The sequence below is a fragment of the Cheilinus undulatus genome, linkage group 9, assembly GCF_018320785.1.
Source record: "Cheilinus undulatus linkage group 9, ASM1832078v1, whole genome shotgun sequence".
NCBI lineage: Eukaryota > Metazoa > Chordata > Actinopteri > Labriformes > Labridae > Cheilinus > Cheilinus undulatus.
In genome coordinates this window covers 19629075-19646466 of record NC_054873.1, presented here as the reverse complement: position 1 = coordinate 19646466, position 17392 = coordinate 19629075, and the positions used below count along the sequence as shown (strand labels likewise).

General features: G+C 39.6%; 1 protein-coding gene across 3 annotated transcripts in view; it reads left to right on the top strand.

The window, feature by feature from the left end:
• reln (reelin) overlaps positions 1-17392 on the top strand; it is a 119783-nt gene that overhangs the window by 56306 nt on the left and 46085 nt on the right. For all 3 annotated transcript variants that reach the window (XM_041795404.1, XM_041795403.1, XM_041795402.1), the window contains exon 4: positions 16354-16424. In XM_041795404.1, the coding sequence (XP_041651338.1) occupies positions 16354-16424 (71 nt within the window). The remainder of the gene's footprint in view (positions 1-16353; positions 16425-17392) is intronic.

The window sequence follows — 17392 nt, the reverse complement described above, 5'->3', positions numbered from 1 at the left end:
TTTGACCATGATATCAGTTTGTTCAACAGATCACTTTCTGTCCTATAAACAATTCTTATTTAATTCAGCAGCTAGATATACCAGACACCAGCAATGAATTGATTGGACACTACAGATAAACAATGATATCCATCCATGCTACATAATTTGGCCAATGGCAAACGTTTGAAAACAGGACATATATCTGTCGAAACAGATGTTAAACTGGTGCATCTGTGCACCCCTATTACTTGCTGAGTTTCTCTTAAGCTTACGTGTCCACTGCCCTTTTCTTTATAAAGGAGCCTCATGCTTTCCTTTTTTATTTTCTGTTCCTTCTCTCCTTTTTCTGCTCTTGTTCTTCATCATTTTCTCCATCTCTTCTGTTGAAACATCCTCTAACTTTCTTTCCCTGTAGTCCTATTGTTGCTGATTTACAGCCTCATGCTGATAATCAGTCAAAATGCAATTAACAGCTGTTGCTGGAGAAGCATAGAGGAAAGGGAGGACTCTAGTATCTGGCCGATGCTAAGTCATGGCTACATAATACAAAGATCTTTCGAAAATTCATCAAGTATTACTGTATTGAGAAATAATAGTTTGATAATTCTCATAATTTTACATCAAGGTCAGCAAAGTCTGTTTGTATTGGAAATCTGAAATGAAAACATCATTAATATCTTATGAATTTAATTCTTGGCCGTTGAAAATCAAACTGATCATTTCTTTTTCATAAACAGTCATGCTTTTTCAAAACTTGAAAGACGTTGCAAATTGCACATCAGTGTTTCATAAGACCCACAACTAAATTAAACATTTTGGCAGTGCTCGCAGAAATCCCTCATTGAATTCCTGGAGGGACACAATAGACTGTGAGACAGAGACTTTTATGGACCGACTGACAGAACGGATTCAGCCGGGGAATTTGCTGAAGAAGAGCTGCCATCTAGACAATATCCAGCCAAACAGATTTATTGGCTTTTTTTTTTGTCTGCCAGCAAACACATTTACTGTTGAGTTTGTGTCAGCTTACAGCAAATGTGTGTTTCCTCAGTGTTTGTGTATGCGTCCATGCATGTGCTGTGTGTTTTTGTGTTTGGAGCGGCAGTGTGCCAGTGTTGATGACAGTGGGGCTGGCAGGGGGCCACCACTTTATGACAATAGGGGCCCCTGCGGCTGACCTTATCAAAGTCAGCCAGTTACACTCAGGCTGGCTGGAGACTGCTACTTATACAAACACACACACACGCGCTCACACACTTACTGCACCCTGTTTCAGTTCACAGCCCCCATCTCCATCAGGATATATCTGCTGCGATGACATGATTCTTGGAGAAATTCAGCGGGCAAGGCCCTTGTGACCAAAGCTTTGGATGTTGTCAGGAAAAATTCAGCAGTGAATTGTCTCAATGTTACTCTCAACGATGGGATTACTGTCCCTTTTCTAAACTAATGGAAACTTTGCTGAAGCAAATCTTACCAAAACCCAAGAATCAAGCAAAGTAATAAAACATCTGGTTGTTTGTAAGATGACATTTGTCCTGATCCTACAAAAGGTAAATAATGCAATGCCATGCCCTTGCTCATTGCACTCCTGCCCTGATTGATACAAGGACCATTTTCCCCCAGCAGTGTCCATGAGTGTTTAAATTAAAGGCGCAGACAGGGGATGTCCTTCACAGGGCTGCAGCCAGCCCGTCGCTGCATTAATATCAGGCCTGTGAGCAGTTTTATGGGCAATATTGTGGGAGTGTTCCTGGTAACAGATCACCAAGACGAGTGTGATGGAGTGCAGTAACGTGGGCATCTACAAGAACTCATTTTCTGGGTGGCTGTAAATTGCACCCTAAAGAGAAGAGGAGGCCTTGGAGGAGAGGAGAGGAGAGGAGCACACAAGAATCCACAACTTAACCGTACTTCTCACTCCATTCAAAGTGCAACAGAAAGTTAACCAGCAACAGTTTTCTAATCAGCAGGTTATTTCTCCTTTTAATGCACATTAATTGAACGGGTTTTGCAACATTGTTGAACCAAGCAATCAGTATACAGTGCTTCAGGAAGTATTTAGACCCAATTCATTTTTTTCTGTTATGTTGCAGCCTTATGCTACGGTAAAAAAAACATTTATATTCTCATTAATCTACGATCTGTATTGAAAGTGAAAGCCAAGCAGGGGTTCATGTGTTTTTCACTGAGGAGAGGCTAGTATAGCCACTCTGCCATAAAGCCCAGATCGATGGAGGGCTGCAGCGATGGTTGTCCCGCTGGAACTTTGTCCCATCTCCACACAGGATCTCAGAGTGACCATCAGGTTCTTTGTCACCTCTCTAACTAAGGCCCTTCTCCCCAGATTGCTCAGTTTGGCTGAGTAACCAGCTCTTGGAAGAATCCTCTTGGGAACCTTCAGTGAAGCAGAATTTTTTTGTAGTCGTCCCTGCTACAATCATTTCTCTGAGCTCTGCAGACAGGTCCTTTGACCTCATGGCATGGTTTTTGCTCTGATATGCTTTGTCACCTGTGAGGCCTTCTGTAGAGAGGTGTGTGCCTATCAAATTTATGTCCAGTCAGCTGAATTTACCACAGGTAGACTCCAATTAAGTTGTAGAAACATCTCAGCAAAGCTACAGAAAAATGGGATAACCTGAGTGAAAGCGTTTTTCTAAAGGGTGTGTAAAGATGACATTTTGGTTTTTATTTTTAATTTGTTAATTTTTAAAAATTCTGTTCTCATTTTGCTGTGATGGGTAACTGAGTGTAGATTACTGAGAATGAAAAGGGTTTTTTTTTTTACTGTAGCATCAGGCGGCAACATAACAAACTGAAAAAGTGAAATTGGTCTGAGTGCTTTCTGAATGCACTGTATGTTCACTTTGCATCAGAGAATTTGTGGATCCTTTTTTTTTTTTTTTTTTTTAAAGATTTATTTTTGGCCTTTTTTAGATAGGACAGTGGATAGAGTCGGAAACAGGGAGGAGAGCGGGGAGAGACATGCAGGAAATAGTGCCACGGGCCGGACTCAAACCCGGGTCACCTGTGTATATGGCGTGCGCCTTAACCACTCGACTACCGGCGCGCCAATTTGTGGATCCTTTTTGACACTTTGCAAATATAACTTTATATTAGGGCTGTCAATTCGTTAATTTTTTTTATCGTGATTAATCTCACAACTTTCATAGTTAACTTGTGATTAATTGCAAATTAATTACACCATTTTTGTCTGTTCTGATTGTGCCAAACAGGAATATTTCTCAAGATTTAAATACCCTTGTAAACATGAGTGGACAAAAAAGCTTTCCTTATGCAAAGGTTTTTTCATGGAAACAACCTAAAACAATGACAGATAAAGTCCAAAAAATCTCTAGATTAAGCTGAAAGATATTGAATGCTCCAAAAATATGCTAAGGGCATAACATGGTAAACAGAAGCCCAACAAGCCACAAAAGATGGAGATATGGTTCTTAAGGTAAGATTTCTGAATAACACCACAATGTAGTGTCAAACTTCAGACTTCTAGAAGTTGAAAAAAATTGAAAATATTCTGAATAGGACAACATATTAATGCAACTATGACATCAGTGTAATAGCATCAGAGGGAACTATTTATTCTACTATTAATAGTTATTTTCCTTCTATTCTTTTAAATCTATCAACAACACTTGAAGGCACTTTATAATTACATTTATTATTTTTGTTGTTGTTATTATAAGACACTCAGAATCAGTGTTATTAAAATACTGGCACAGGCCTACTTATATTTAGGGATAGAGTCTGAATTCAGGACTTTCACCTTAAAATTGAGTAATTTTGAGGAGTTATAAGAGGACTTAATCATCTCCTCGTTCTTCAGATCATAGAAGGGCTACAATTTTGATCTCAGTTTTTTTCTTTATAAATAAAGGGGAGCCTCACTCACCTGTGTGCACCTCTGCTCCCTTGTCACACGCAAGCCTCTCCTGCTCTGTCCCCTCCTCCTCCACGTGATGTATCTGTACATTCACCAGCGTCAGACTGTCTCCTATAGGGACTGCAGTCTTTGCAATTTTTGCACCATCTTGAATGACGTTTTTTATTTTTTTCTTCTTCTTTTTTTAATTTGGTGTTTATTTACGGGCTTAATTTTCATTTATCCCCAAACACTTTCAGTTTTAAGCTGTAGCAGAGTGGGGATGGGAGGGGGTAAACAGACCTTTAGAAGATGTGATTGGACCAGTCAACTGTCATTATAAAGGGGCGGCGCCGCTATGGAGCCGGTGCATGGCGTAAAAATAAATAAATAAATAAACCATACTGGCCCCAAAGTGCATTGGCCCCCTGGGAAAACGCCCGGTATGCCAGATTGCCTGTCCATCCCTGCTTGCAGAGTTGTCTGAGCATCTCCGCTGTAAACAATCCAGCGTGGCTAGGGGGGCAGCTCTCTGCATTGGTGGTGTGCTCAGCCAGTGAGTGGTACAGGTAAGACTCTACGAATTGCGGGTTACTCAGTTCATGTCGACAGTAAGTGCAAGAAACTTGAGTCTTTTCTGGTATGATCTGAAAGCTGAACCTGCCATTCAAAAGTCTTTGTCCTTTATCTACTTCTGCTCGCTTGCACTGCATCATGATGGCGGCACTTCCTGGTCTCTCAAACTACAGGATGGGTCGAGGGTCACACAGAATGCCCGTGCATTAATCATGTGCCAAAAACAAATTGTGGCGTCATTAATGCGTTAACTTTGACAGCCCTACTTTATATAAAATATTTAAAGAAAATAACAAGAGAGATTCATTTTTATTTTAATTGATCACTAGGTACATCCATTGTGAAATGCTACATTAGATTTTAGACCTGAAACTTTAACAGTGAAAATTTACAATGTTTAGGTTTAGGAGCAGACCCTTTTAAAGTAGCAGTAGTCATAGTTATTTCAGTTGGCATTTAAAATTTCTACCCACCTAAAGATAAAACATGCTAAAGTTATGTATATATAAATTTCAAAAAATTACATTAAGGGACAAAACCAATCAAAAAGTTGTAGGCTTAAACCTTAAGCGTGTTGCACTTACCGTTTTAAGAACATAGCATATACTGCTAATGCAAAAAATTGCAGACCAACTCAGGCTTTAATGAATGCTTAAAACACAGACGTGCCCCACTTTTTGTTCTTGTTGCTCAGACATGACAGTCCACACCACTACATAATGTACTGAATGCTTTGCTGCACTTAGCAGAGGTGAGAATGGTTAAAAGCTTCCTCTAGTGAATGCAAAGATGCCCTGATGTGTCTCTTTCTTTCTTTTACTTTATTCTGCTTCACTTAAGGCCTCAAGGCAGTAAGGACAGTGTGTGAGAGTCTGTGAGAGAGGGGCATGTGTGTATTTGGATTCTTTTATGTAACCACAGCAACTTTCAGAGAAACATATTCAAACAGCTAAAATTGTGTGTGTGTTTTTTTTTTTTTTTTTTGGTTTGGATAGATGTCATTTGGCGGTATCTGGGTGCTGTCTGCCCACAAGTGGTGCAGTATGAAAATCCCCTTGTGTTATCATGTTTGTGATGTGTTTTTGGATTGAAGTGTTTATTGTGTCCCTGTGGGTCTCAGACAGCTGCATGGTTGGAGATTGCTCTAATTACTTTAAGTGAGCCCCCTTCCCAAAGTGTTCCCTTGAGGGGATAAATGTCTGCTTTTGTGAAGGCACATTCTTCTTTTATGCCTTTGCATGTGGTTAATGGGTGTGAATGTGTATATTCATTCAGAACCGACATTAATTGATATTTACTAAGATTCTGATGCCTATAGCTCCTCTTTGATGAAGTGAAGTTAAGCATTGGAGCAGTTAGCAGAGCAAGTGTCTGTTTGATGCTTACACACTCTTCTGCCTTGGTAACTAAGACAGTTGTCGTGTGTTGTAATTATGCTGGTTGCTGTTGTGTTTTTGAAAGTATTAGAGAAGCATTACACTCCATGCATTCTGAGAGTTTATCATAGAAGTGAAAGTGAATTATAATCTTGAATCTCGTCATGGGGGTTAGGACTCTATTTCTTAGAGAGAGAAGATCACTAAGATGTCTGAATTCATGTAGTTAAATATTTGATATATAGTTCTGTAAAGTTGGAGTCTTAATGCAATTCATAGTTCAAGCATGGGTATTACAATGATCCAAGTTTGTAAGAGGAATGGAATTTAGGTGAGTCATTAATGAGGATGTTTGTCAGGAATATTTACATGTTGATATATTTGAAGTTACACTTATATGTGCATTAGCTACTTGTTTTATTCCTTTTACTTATCTGTTTGTGTTGGATTAAAAACTGGTAAAATGTAATTAATATATGTCTGCTATAGGTAGGAATAATGACTGTTGCATATTTGTAACTTAAATCACTGTCCTCTTGTGTCTATCATCATTATGATGATTGTAGATGTGAGTCTTAGAGCTGTTGTCCTGTTTAGGAACACTTTGTTTCCCAGTAAAATACAACAGTGGACAAAGACAACAACAGTAGCACTGACATTATTCAGCAGCAGTGTCACTGACAGCACGTCGTCCAGCGGATCAATAAAAGCATTTCAAAAGGCACCCTTTAAACAAGAACGCCACTCTGTTGAACAAAGTAAACAAAAGTAAAAGCATGTTCTTGGCTGAATAAGGATAACTTTTGTACTTCTTTTATCAAGTTACTCATCTACTTTAAGTAGGTCTCGGTACCCTACAAAGCTAAATGGATGACCAACCACTAAAGCAGCTGATGTACTAAATCACAAAAAATGAACAGTATCAGTTTCAGTGGTGAGCAGCTGATCTCACTTTTAGGTGATTGAGCTGCACAAAACCTGATCAGGGATTCCCCTACTATAGATAATAAGAAAAACTATAAAAATCCTGTATTCGTTGTTGTTTTTTGTGCTGCCCTGTTTGTCCCTATCCATTTCTTCTTTCTGCCAATTTTCATGCCGGTACAGTTGCGCCAGATAGCTCTCCAACACGAGTCTGGTTCTGCTCTTTGTTAAAAGGCAGATTATCAGCCATATAAATAAATGAATGGAATAAAATGTTTATTTGCTTGCTTGATACTTTTTTTTAAAGTCGTGGTGACGCACAGACCTACCCTTTTTAGGTTGGATCAAATCACATTACATCAGGTTAAAAAAAGTGAAATTTATACTGTTGCATAATTGTCAGCTTCATACGGTTTGTCCTTTTTTAGATGGCATCTTCAACCCAGATGTAAAATTCCAAACTTAAAAGTCAGATTTAATGTTGAAATGTGTCCAATGGCCCATCTAGTCTGGTGACACAAATGCAGGATGATTGACAGCTTTACTTATTAATCAGAGGTCTAAGGGTCATAGTTCAGACTCCAGGCTGACAGATGACCAGTCTCTCAGCACCCGTAGTTTCTCCTGTTAATAGTCTTCTCTATTGATTACTTACTATTCAAGTCAATATTTCTGTCTATTTTAACATAAAATCACTGGTGAATGAGCTCCCCTCTTCCCTAAAGCTCCACGCTAGCTTTGGGCTGTGTTAAAGATTCACTGTGGACATTCGGCTGTGTGAAATGAATGATTGGCTCGAGGTAATCGCATTTTGGCAGTGAAGATGGAGAAATACGGGGCAGAAATGTGAGGCATGACAGAGCACATAAATCCTATCCACTTTTTTCTCCACAAACCGACCAGAGCGGCAAATCTGACACAGTCCAACCATATAATTCCAATTTTAATATATCACAAATTCACATTTAAGACAGCAACTCCTACATCTCTAGTATTCATGTGTTTAACCTTTCTTAAACTTTTAAATGTGCCATTTTTTCTGAATGTGACTCTAAATCATCGACCATCTGAGGCAAATCCATTCCTATGCTCCTCAGCAGATCAGACCATGACTCCTGTTGCTGTTAAAGGCCTCTGCATCCATAATTTTGTCTTATTTCCCAAGTGGCAGTCCATGAACCGTGCAATTACACGAATAGACCTGTGTACACAGAAACACACCTGCACACAGATACATGCATATTAAACCTCTGTGTTCTGATCAATACTGCCACATATTGTCCATATGACATCTGTGCTGCACAAACATCACACACAGTCTCATCAGGAGGTCAGCGTCTGACCTGCAGGGATGCTGACCTCCTTATCAATTTTAGATGACATAGTGAAGAGTGCAGAGATTGAAAAAAATAAAGCATGTTTTTAAATTCAGCATTATGAACCATGCTCAAGAGACAGGAGGTCTGCTACTCCTCCTGATATGTTTCGGGAAAATGATTGGTTCACATTCTGTGCAGTTTGTTCCTACAAATATGCTCCGTTGTGACAGACAAGATGAAATGCAGACAGGACTACTTTTGGGGATTCATCTCTCTGCTGTTGACTCTCAGTCAATACTGTATTCTTTCTCCCCTTCTCCCCTTTTTATCCCAATTTGACCCCTGAAGAAAAAGAGAGAACAGAAATAAAAGAAAGAACAACTCCAAAGACAAAAAAGACAACAGAACAATTCGAGTATTTTATACACACACGTTCTTTTTCCCCCACTTATTTACTCTTGCTGCGGTTATTTTCCTAATCCCCCTAATTATTACTCACTAACAGTTAAGGTCAATTGCTCTTCTCCTGGCTGTATACTGAGCTCTAGCTGAGCTTATTTCTGGTGGTATTTGGAGCTGTAACTCTTCATGACCCCGTGCTAACAAGCAGGTAATTTGCCAAACAACTCCCAAATCCCTCCTCTGTGGAGCTTCATTAAATTTACATGTTCTCTAAGAGCCTTTTACAATTAATTAATTTAGAGGGGGAGGAAGTCGGAGGGGAGAAATGCAATCCCACAAAGCTAGATGCACCTTCTCAGGCCCAGAGGGGCACAAATTATTTCATTAAAGTCTACAAGTCATCTATATGTTTGATCAGTTTCTTTTTTCCCTTTTTTTTTTTTTGGACAACTGACAATCCAGTTATTGTTTTTCTAGTTCTTCTGGCTCTCTCATTGTCTTGTTTTCACTTCTGATCTTCCTCTCCCATCTTGTATCTGTTTTCTCTGATTGTGGTGCAACGACCACAGCTGGTCCTCAACATGGGAGATAAATCAACCAATTAGGATGTATTATTTTAAGGGTGAGGTCCAAATGCACCAAATCAGTGCTGGCAACTGGAACTGCACCCTACTGAAACTCCTCATATTAATCATGGTTACTAGCAGGCCAAGTGAGCTGGGAGAGAAAATGAGCTTTTAATTGGGATTTGAAAAGAACGGGATGGAAGCATCTTCTAACGAGTAGAGATCATTGTAGTATGTATGTTCTCCGCCCATGGATGTAGTAGTGTGTGAAAGGAGATATAGGGCTCTTTACCATGCAATATAAGTAACAGAAGTTTGTTTGTGTGGCCAGAATCCCTGTGTTTGAGAAAGCACTAGCTATATTTAACTGCATGTACACTGCTTTAGGCTAAATCAACCGTCAGTTTTCCCTACATGTGTATGTGTTTGTATGTGTGTGTGTGTCTGTGTGTGTGGTTAGCAGGGAGCTGTCAAGCTGGTTCCTGGGGGATACTTATGGCCGACAGCAACATGTAATCTAACATGGAAGACATGCTTGGTAATTACCCACTCCAGGCTCTTTTGGGAGCTCTTTGAGTGACAGCCTGTCCATCTGCATACATGTTAAAGCTCATATGTGGCTTGGAGAGTGTGTGTTGTTGTAAGTGTATGCACACTGACTCGATCCCTGCCCTTACCCCCATGCCTCGCTGTTTGACAGCAGATTGTGGACTTTGAAAGACAAGGCCATCTAACCCCCATCCACATTTTCCTTTGACCAAATCCCAACCCCCCTCATTTCTTCTTCCCTGTCCACTTATCCATATCTTTTACTCAATCCTCTTCTTCATCTTCTTCAATCCCTCTCTCTTTCCCATCTCTCAGACTTGCTTCTCCAGATTAATGAGAGGAGAGAGGATGACATGTAGTTTCACAAGATGAATGATCCCTCGTTTGAATCTGAGAGTGCAGAGAGAGAGAAAAATATCAACACATTTAGGTCCTTAATTGCTTTTTTCCCCCAAAGAAAGTCAAATTAACATTTAGATGTTCTATAAATGCTCTGTGTGTACCTGCCTCTGTCCTCTGCGTATGTGTGTGGCTCCTAGAGCTGAGACAGTAATGAGAGACACACGCTGAGGAGCTGCTGGAGTGTGACGGCAGGACAGACGCCGGCGTCGCGCTGTGCCGATCACACATTCCCCAACTCAGGCTAAATGCCCTCTCCTGGCTACTGTTTTAATGACATACAGGTTATTAAGTCACACATACCACAGACCTCTCAAATACACACGTACTTAGACAGGAAAAACTCCCTTTCCTGTTGCATTTATCTCTTCTGTCTTAGTTTAGAAGAGAAGATGAGTTTGTATTCATCAAAAGAAAGAAAAAAGACATGAGACAAAAAAGTGCTTTGAAAATTTCAAGAACATTTCTGCATAAGTGTGTCTTAAAAGCAGCAGCTTTACATTGCTATCAGAAGTGGGTACACTTTTAATTTATTCCCCACATTCTATTAAGCGGCCCATACAGCAGAGGATAACAGCCCTGCTTAAAAAAAAAAAAAACAAGACTTGTAAGACCATCTTGCATGTTTAGTTCACTTAAGAATGTGCCTTTATTAATAATACACTGACACTGAACTGCTTTAGGATTAAGGATCGTTATAAAACTAACAGCCAACAAATAGCAGGTTTTATCATTACCAATGACCCACTAACAGGCTGATTCAAGGATATGATGATGCTTTTTGAGTGAACTATTTCATATTCCTCAACAGTATTTGGGGAATGTGTTCTAGTGTTAAAATCCTTTTTGTTGTCTTTTCTTTCCTGGGGGATGTCATGGGATTTAGAAGTGGGTATACTCTGCACAGAGACTTACAAGTAAGTGGGTTTCCTCTGTATAGTACCTGTCTATACCCTGCACTACGCCACTTAATTTAAGCAAGTGTTCAACACTTCAGCTCCTCTTGATTGTATGTACACAGTAGTGCAAGGTATGGCTTATAAATAACTCATGAGGACAAAACCACATGGTTCACAGTCACACTGTCACTCTGAGTGTTATATATTAAAGGTTGGGTATTCACACACAACTGCTGTAAGTTTCTAATAAGTGACATCTTTAGTTCACTGCTAGCTGCTGGTTGAAGTGCATATGTTTTTGCTAAGGCATCAGAAAATGACTTGCTTAAAAGTTGAGCAACACACTTGAAATTTTTGGTGAAATAGAACAAAACAGCAGCTGAATCTTTTTTTACATTGACTGAGGTGTATGGAGAACACTGCATGACACATACATGTGTGTTTGAAAGGCACAAAAGATTTTGTGAAGGCAGAGAGGATGTCCGAGATGAAGAACTTTCTGGACGCCCATGCACATCAAAGACTCTTGAAAATGCCCAACTAATTGAACAAATCATTTGAAATGTTCAGTGAATCCATATAAAATAGATATGGTCTCCACTGATAAGAAGACAGTTCGGCAAAGCTTATATGAAAATTTAAACATGGTGAAGGTGTGTGCCACAGTTGTCCCAAAATTCAGATTCCTGATCCAAAGGAAAAACACAAGCAAATTTGTGGAGGCATTTTGGAACAAATTAAAAGAAACCCAATTTTTTCGGAGAGATTACATGAGATGAAACTTGGATCTTCCAACACAGCCCTGAGACAAAACAGCAGTCAGTGCTTATAACGTCACCAAGGATAATGAAAACACAACTGCTCACACTGAAGGCCATCCTGATTGCTTTCTTTGACATTGAGGATATAATTTTGGAGGAGTGGGTTCCAGAAGAGCCAATGGTGAATCAAAACTATCATTAGTCTGCGTCAGGAGTTCAGAAAAAAATGACAGAGATTCTGAGCGACTGTCCGAAGAAGACCTGCTGCACTGCTTTGATCAGTGGAAGACCCAAACGCAGCGGTGTGTTGATAGAGAAGTAGGCTATTGAAGGAGAAAGACATTGAAAAACACTTACGTTCAATAAAACTGTGTTACAGCATTAGTCTTGTTTTTAATAGCAATACCTTGTATGTTGTGTTTTTCTTGCAACTACTTTTATCACAATTTCTCTGTCTATACATATTTTACCACTAAAACATGGAGTCCATGTTTTAGTGGTAAAATGGCAAGTAAGATGCATATAATAGTAAGAAGACTGAATAACAGAATAACATATAAAACATATTACACCAGCTTAATTAAGTGTTTTTCATGTCTGTCTATCATTAATCTCATATCCAAGGATACGTGTACATTGATTCGGCTTTGACTGGGTCCATTCTGTTGCCCATGAAGGGTTCAACTTTTAACGCTTCAAAGAGAATTTTTGCTTTGATTCAAATACAGATCAATTTCAATGTCAGCCAAAACACTGAAAAAATGTATCCTGGTCAAGAGCTTTCTTTGTACTCGTAATTTGGCCAGCCATTTTCAGAGCCTAGTTTTGTTGCTACTTTGTAATTCCAGGGTAAATTCACAAGATGAAACTAGAAACAGTCGATACGTCTTCTGGAAAATCTAATTTTCCTTTGAAGAGATAGTTCAGGGTTTATTAAGTGGGTTGTTGAAGGATCGTATAAATAGTAAGTGTGATACATACAGTACAGCTATGGTCTCTATTGGGGGAAGCCAGCCTCTAGGAATGAACATGACCAAAGGACAGATCTTTTTACGTCAAGGTGGATCAGTCAAAATTTCCAGACACTAAAGCCAAAGTCAGACTACTGGAGTTTTTGTCTGTTACAACAGATGTGATGACATTAGTAAGAAGGACGAGGGATGGGGAATAACAAAACATACTCTATTTACTGTTCTATTCTGTATCTGTTTGCCAATCCAACTATTATGATGATTGATACCATAGGCTGAGGCTAATGCTCACCATCATTTCTCATTTTTTTGTCCATTGTAGTTTTACCTCAAAAACACATCAGAAAGGCGGGGATGTTGTAGTCTGAGCTTGACAAACTTTTCCTCTGTCTCACAGTTCCATCTCACAGCACCATTTTCATTATTCTTCTTTCTCTTTGCCATTTGGTTTGTTTACCTTTGTGACTGCTGTGAGCAGAGGACTCTGGGTTTTTGTTGGTCAGTGTCAGTCACATCACAGAACAAATCAAACATGCAAGACTTTTTTATTTGAAGGTCAGAAGGTGTCTCAGGCATGCCCTTGATTGTCATTCACTATGACAGACTTGATGAAATGATAGATTTTTTTTAGGGCAGACAGGTCCTGAAACCCTACGACTGTTGGATCAGGGTATAATCTTGCTGAAAAATATGTGTTCTGACCTCAGCTATACACTAAAATGTTTTATGTTGGCCTTTTTTAACTGTAGGGATTAAATGCAGTAACTAAACTATGGAGAGGTTCTTCATTGTATAAAGCTAACTGCACTTGGAATCAAGATGAAACAAGAATAATTCTTCTGCTACTCTAAGAACATTTTTCTTTTTTCTCCCACCTGGCCTTGTAAGGGTTACTGTCACAGATGTGTTTGAGGTCAAATGTGCCCCTTGAAGGAGCCCGCTGTCCCCCCGGCACTTAACAGAATCTGTTTAGTGAACTCAAGCTGAGACTTGTGTTTAGTAAATATTTAAGAGCCTTGTTCCTACATCCCCACCCGCTGTTTCGTTACGGCCATCTTTTATTCATAAATACCAAACTCAAATTAGTTTTCACCCGATTCTGAAATATGAGTGTAATTAAGTATGTTTTCTCCCCAGCTCTGCAAAAGCACAAGAGGTCTTAACTAATTGATGAGAGGTCTATTCATTATTGATGAACTGAGATGAACGAGTAAATGCCTTGGCACCCATAAAAAGGCCTGAGTCTGCATGGTGGGACAGGGTGGGGGAGAGTTTGGGAGGTGCCATGCAAAATCCTCCTGAGACTGTAGAGAGGATTGGAGGAGAAAGTTTGAAAAATGGATGTTAGACTCACTGACTCAGGCACCAACCATATTGTGTACATCCCATGAAGTTTGTCTCATTTTAATCCCATTTTTTACTCCCCTTTTTAGTCTGCGATGAATGCACAGTTGCGTGGGTGTGGTACAGAGCACAATCACACAACTGGCTGAGTCTGATGGAAAGAAAGTTTGATGGAAAAATGGATTTGTTGTCACAATAAGGCTATTCAGTGCTTTGTTTTCTCAGATGATAGAAATGTTGTGTTATTTTGTGGTATTTGCACACCCTAAATATTGACAGTTTGAGAAGCAGTGTAATTTTGTCCTATCAAGGCAGAGACCAAATAAAACTGCCTCAAATTTCAACAAGTGTGCCTCAAATTGGCTTTCTTACTGTATGTGGGTGGTACATGTACAGTAATTCTGGGTCAGTGTGTGTGTGTTTTGATGCAAGGCAGCTTAAATTTACGAGCCGCAGTTGATTTTCACAGCCAAATTGCTATTAAAAATGTGCCCCTTACTGCCCTATTTTCCCTGATGGAGAAGCTGTAGAACTTTATGCACTCTGAGGAAATGCGTCACAGCTCTGATACTTATCCTCTTTATGTTTTCGACCGCTCCTCGCTCCAGTTATTTTTCCACTGTGAATTACATAGGAATATGGTGTCTCATACAGATGGATTTGTGCGGTACAGCTTTTGCTTCCCATCTCAGAATATAATGAAGTGTCCCCTTTCGTTGAACTCTTATTCACAGTGCCTTTACGCATCCCACTGCTGCTGCTGACACGTACTAAAACCCAGCTACATATGTACAAAATCCCTCAAAATGTTACAAATTTTTTTCAGAGGGAAGCTGCATATAAGAATACAGTATAAACAGCCAAATTTTTCACTGAGATTTTTCCCAGACCTTTCTTGCCAGCCTCTGGTGTACTGTATGTACTTTGCACATCAGGGTGGGCTCATGTGTGAATGCAGCAGGAAATATTCAGAAAAATTCACAGCAGGCTTTCTTGATGAAATACATTTCATGCATAGAGGCAATAACAGAACAGTCTGCATGTACAAAATGCATCTGCTTCATCATATTTTCTGTTCTCCAGTTTGTTCTTCATTGCGCTTTCGTTGATATTTTGATTGTGTCAAACAGAGCACTGATGTAAAGGCAACAACTTAACAGCATTGTACAGCGGACTATGTTGTTTTGTCCACCACTTCCATCTCTTTATATTTTACATGATCTACCTTCTTCTTAGACCACCTGCCACCTCTCCTACCCAAAACAAAGGGTTTCCTTCTGTGAGATGTATATGGGAACGACAGGCTCAGAATGTTTTTAGGGTCAATCATCTAGAAATTTTCCTCAAATTTTCAGGAGTGCATATATGAGAACTGCTTAAAAAAGCTACAGTAGGCTGGAGGGGCTATGAAATTGTGTGGTCTCTGTCAGTATCCCTTTCCATGTAATGTATATACATCTTCACTGTAATTCTGCTGTTGTGCAAGATAGTGGATCTCTTTCCACCTGTCTGCTGTACAGAAGAGTATGTCTCAGTGTCCATGTGAAAGATCCCACTGCACTTTAAGCCATTTCACCCTGTTAGATTTTTAAACACGTCTCCATTTTCACATGAATAATGCATTTTATGGACACCGGAAGGAAAGTCATGTTACATTCTATACATATAGCACTCAACACACTGATTTACCAGATTTGCACTGGCATGCACAAGTGCAGTAGAGCATGGACCAGATTATACCAGAGGATTTTTGAAAACTACTACGACTTTTAACATATGAGCAAAAAAGATTGCCCTATAAAAAATAGAGCAAAGGAAATGTTTTACTTTGACAATTATCATCTTTTACTGTATATGCAGTCATATTTGTAATTACATATAAGCAACCTTTCTATTATTGAAATTTGGTTAATGATCTCAGTGTGACATATGCAAAAAGAATAGGTAATTTCTGAGGGAGTTGTCTTGTTATCTTTGGAAATCCAGCTCTGTTATTCCAGAAAACACAATTGCTAAATTTAAACCTTGAGAGAATAACCAAAATATTGTTATCATAGGAAAATGTTGTAAAATAAATGTATGGATGTTTGCCAACCTAGACTTTATCCCAGATTGATCCCAGGCACACCTTTGTCACCTTTGACTCTTTGTCTTATGTATAAATGTAGCTTCAAATAGACGTTTTTTTCTTGCTGTTTTTAGCTGAAAGTCACTTCATAATAAACTACAGAAAATGTCCTTCTTTATGCAGAATGCTTAACCAAGTTTTGTTTAAGGGGAAATGATGCCATCTGTGCAGGATTGATCTTAAATTAAAGACAGACCCGTTAACTTTCTCCCCAAGGATGCTGTTTGTGTTAATGCTCTTTTTCTCCCTCTCTTTGTTTTCTCTTTTTCTCTCTCAGAGCCACAGCAACAAACCGTGGACAGATCCTTTTCAAGGATGCTCTGGCCCAACAGCTCTGTGAGCAGGGAGGTGAGTAGCATTAGCCGGGAGGACAGACACTTATTACTGGCAGTAACATTCACATGTAAAAATATGCATGTAGGTTGAAGCACACATGTGCATAGACATATATGCATTCCTTACTCACTTCCCATTACTGTCCATCATATGCACACATTGTCACAATACGAATGACACAATATGGTTGATATGCCGCTTCTTTATGACAGCAGACTCCATCCTGGCTCTCTTTCTGCCTAATGAAGCAGCCAGAACCGGAGATTTTTGGATGTCCTATATTGCCGGCTTAATTTCAGCTTATGCTAAACTCAGCCTTTTTTCTCCATCTCTCTCTCTGCTGGAGATTTACGCTTTATGGCCGACAATTCTTACATCTACTTTCTATGACAGCCCTAAGTAGCTATTGACAGACAGTGCGGCCCCCCTCTGCATGCTGAGTGTGTATAATTGCTTGTTTACAGGAAAGAAGCCTCCTCCTCACTCAAGAAGTACTCCCTGTTAATCAAATTCGACTTTAATGCTCAAAGTAGAGAAATAGACTTCTTTAACTTAAACTGCCACCAGCTGACTTTACAGGCAAAACCGAAAAATTCAAAACGATTTTTTCTTGTTTGCAGCAAGTCTCTGAGGACTCTTCTTTACAAGTGAGTCCCTCAGCAGGTCATTTTACACTCTACCGATGTATTAGCACATGCCAAGTAGAGAGTGCTCAACTTTATGGCTTCATGCCACTTGAAATAGATGAGCCACACAGCCCTCAGTCCAGCCTAGAAGCCTGACCAAATCAGAGCGACAAGGCTCTTCTCTTCTGTCTCCTTGCCTTGAGAGCTCTCCCTCTTGCTACTACTAACACACTGCTCTAGTCTTCTCCCTCTGCAATTTTATCCTATCTACAGCCAACAACAGTCAGTTATTTTGTGCCAAAGCCCTGCAGTATCGCTCTACCACACATCTACTCACAGCAGACAAGCTGTAAA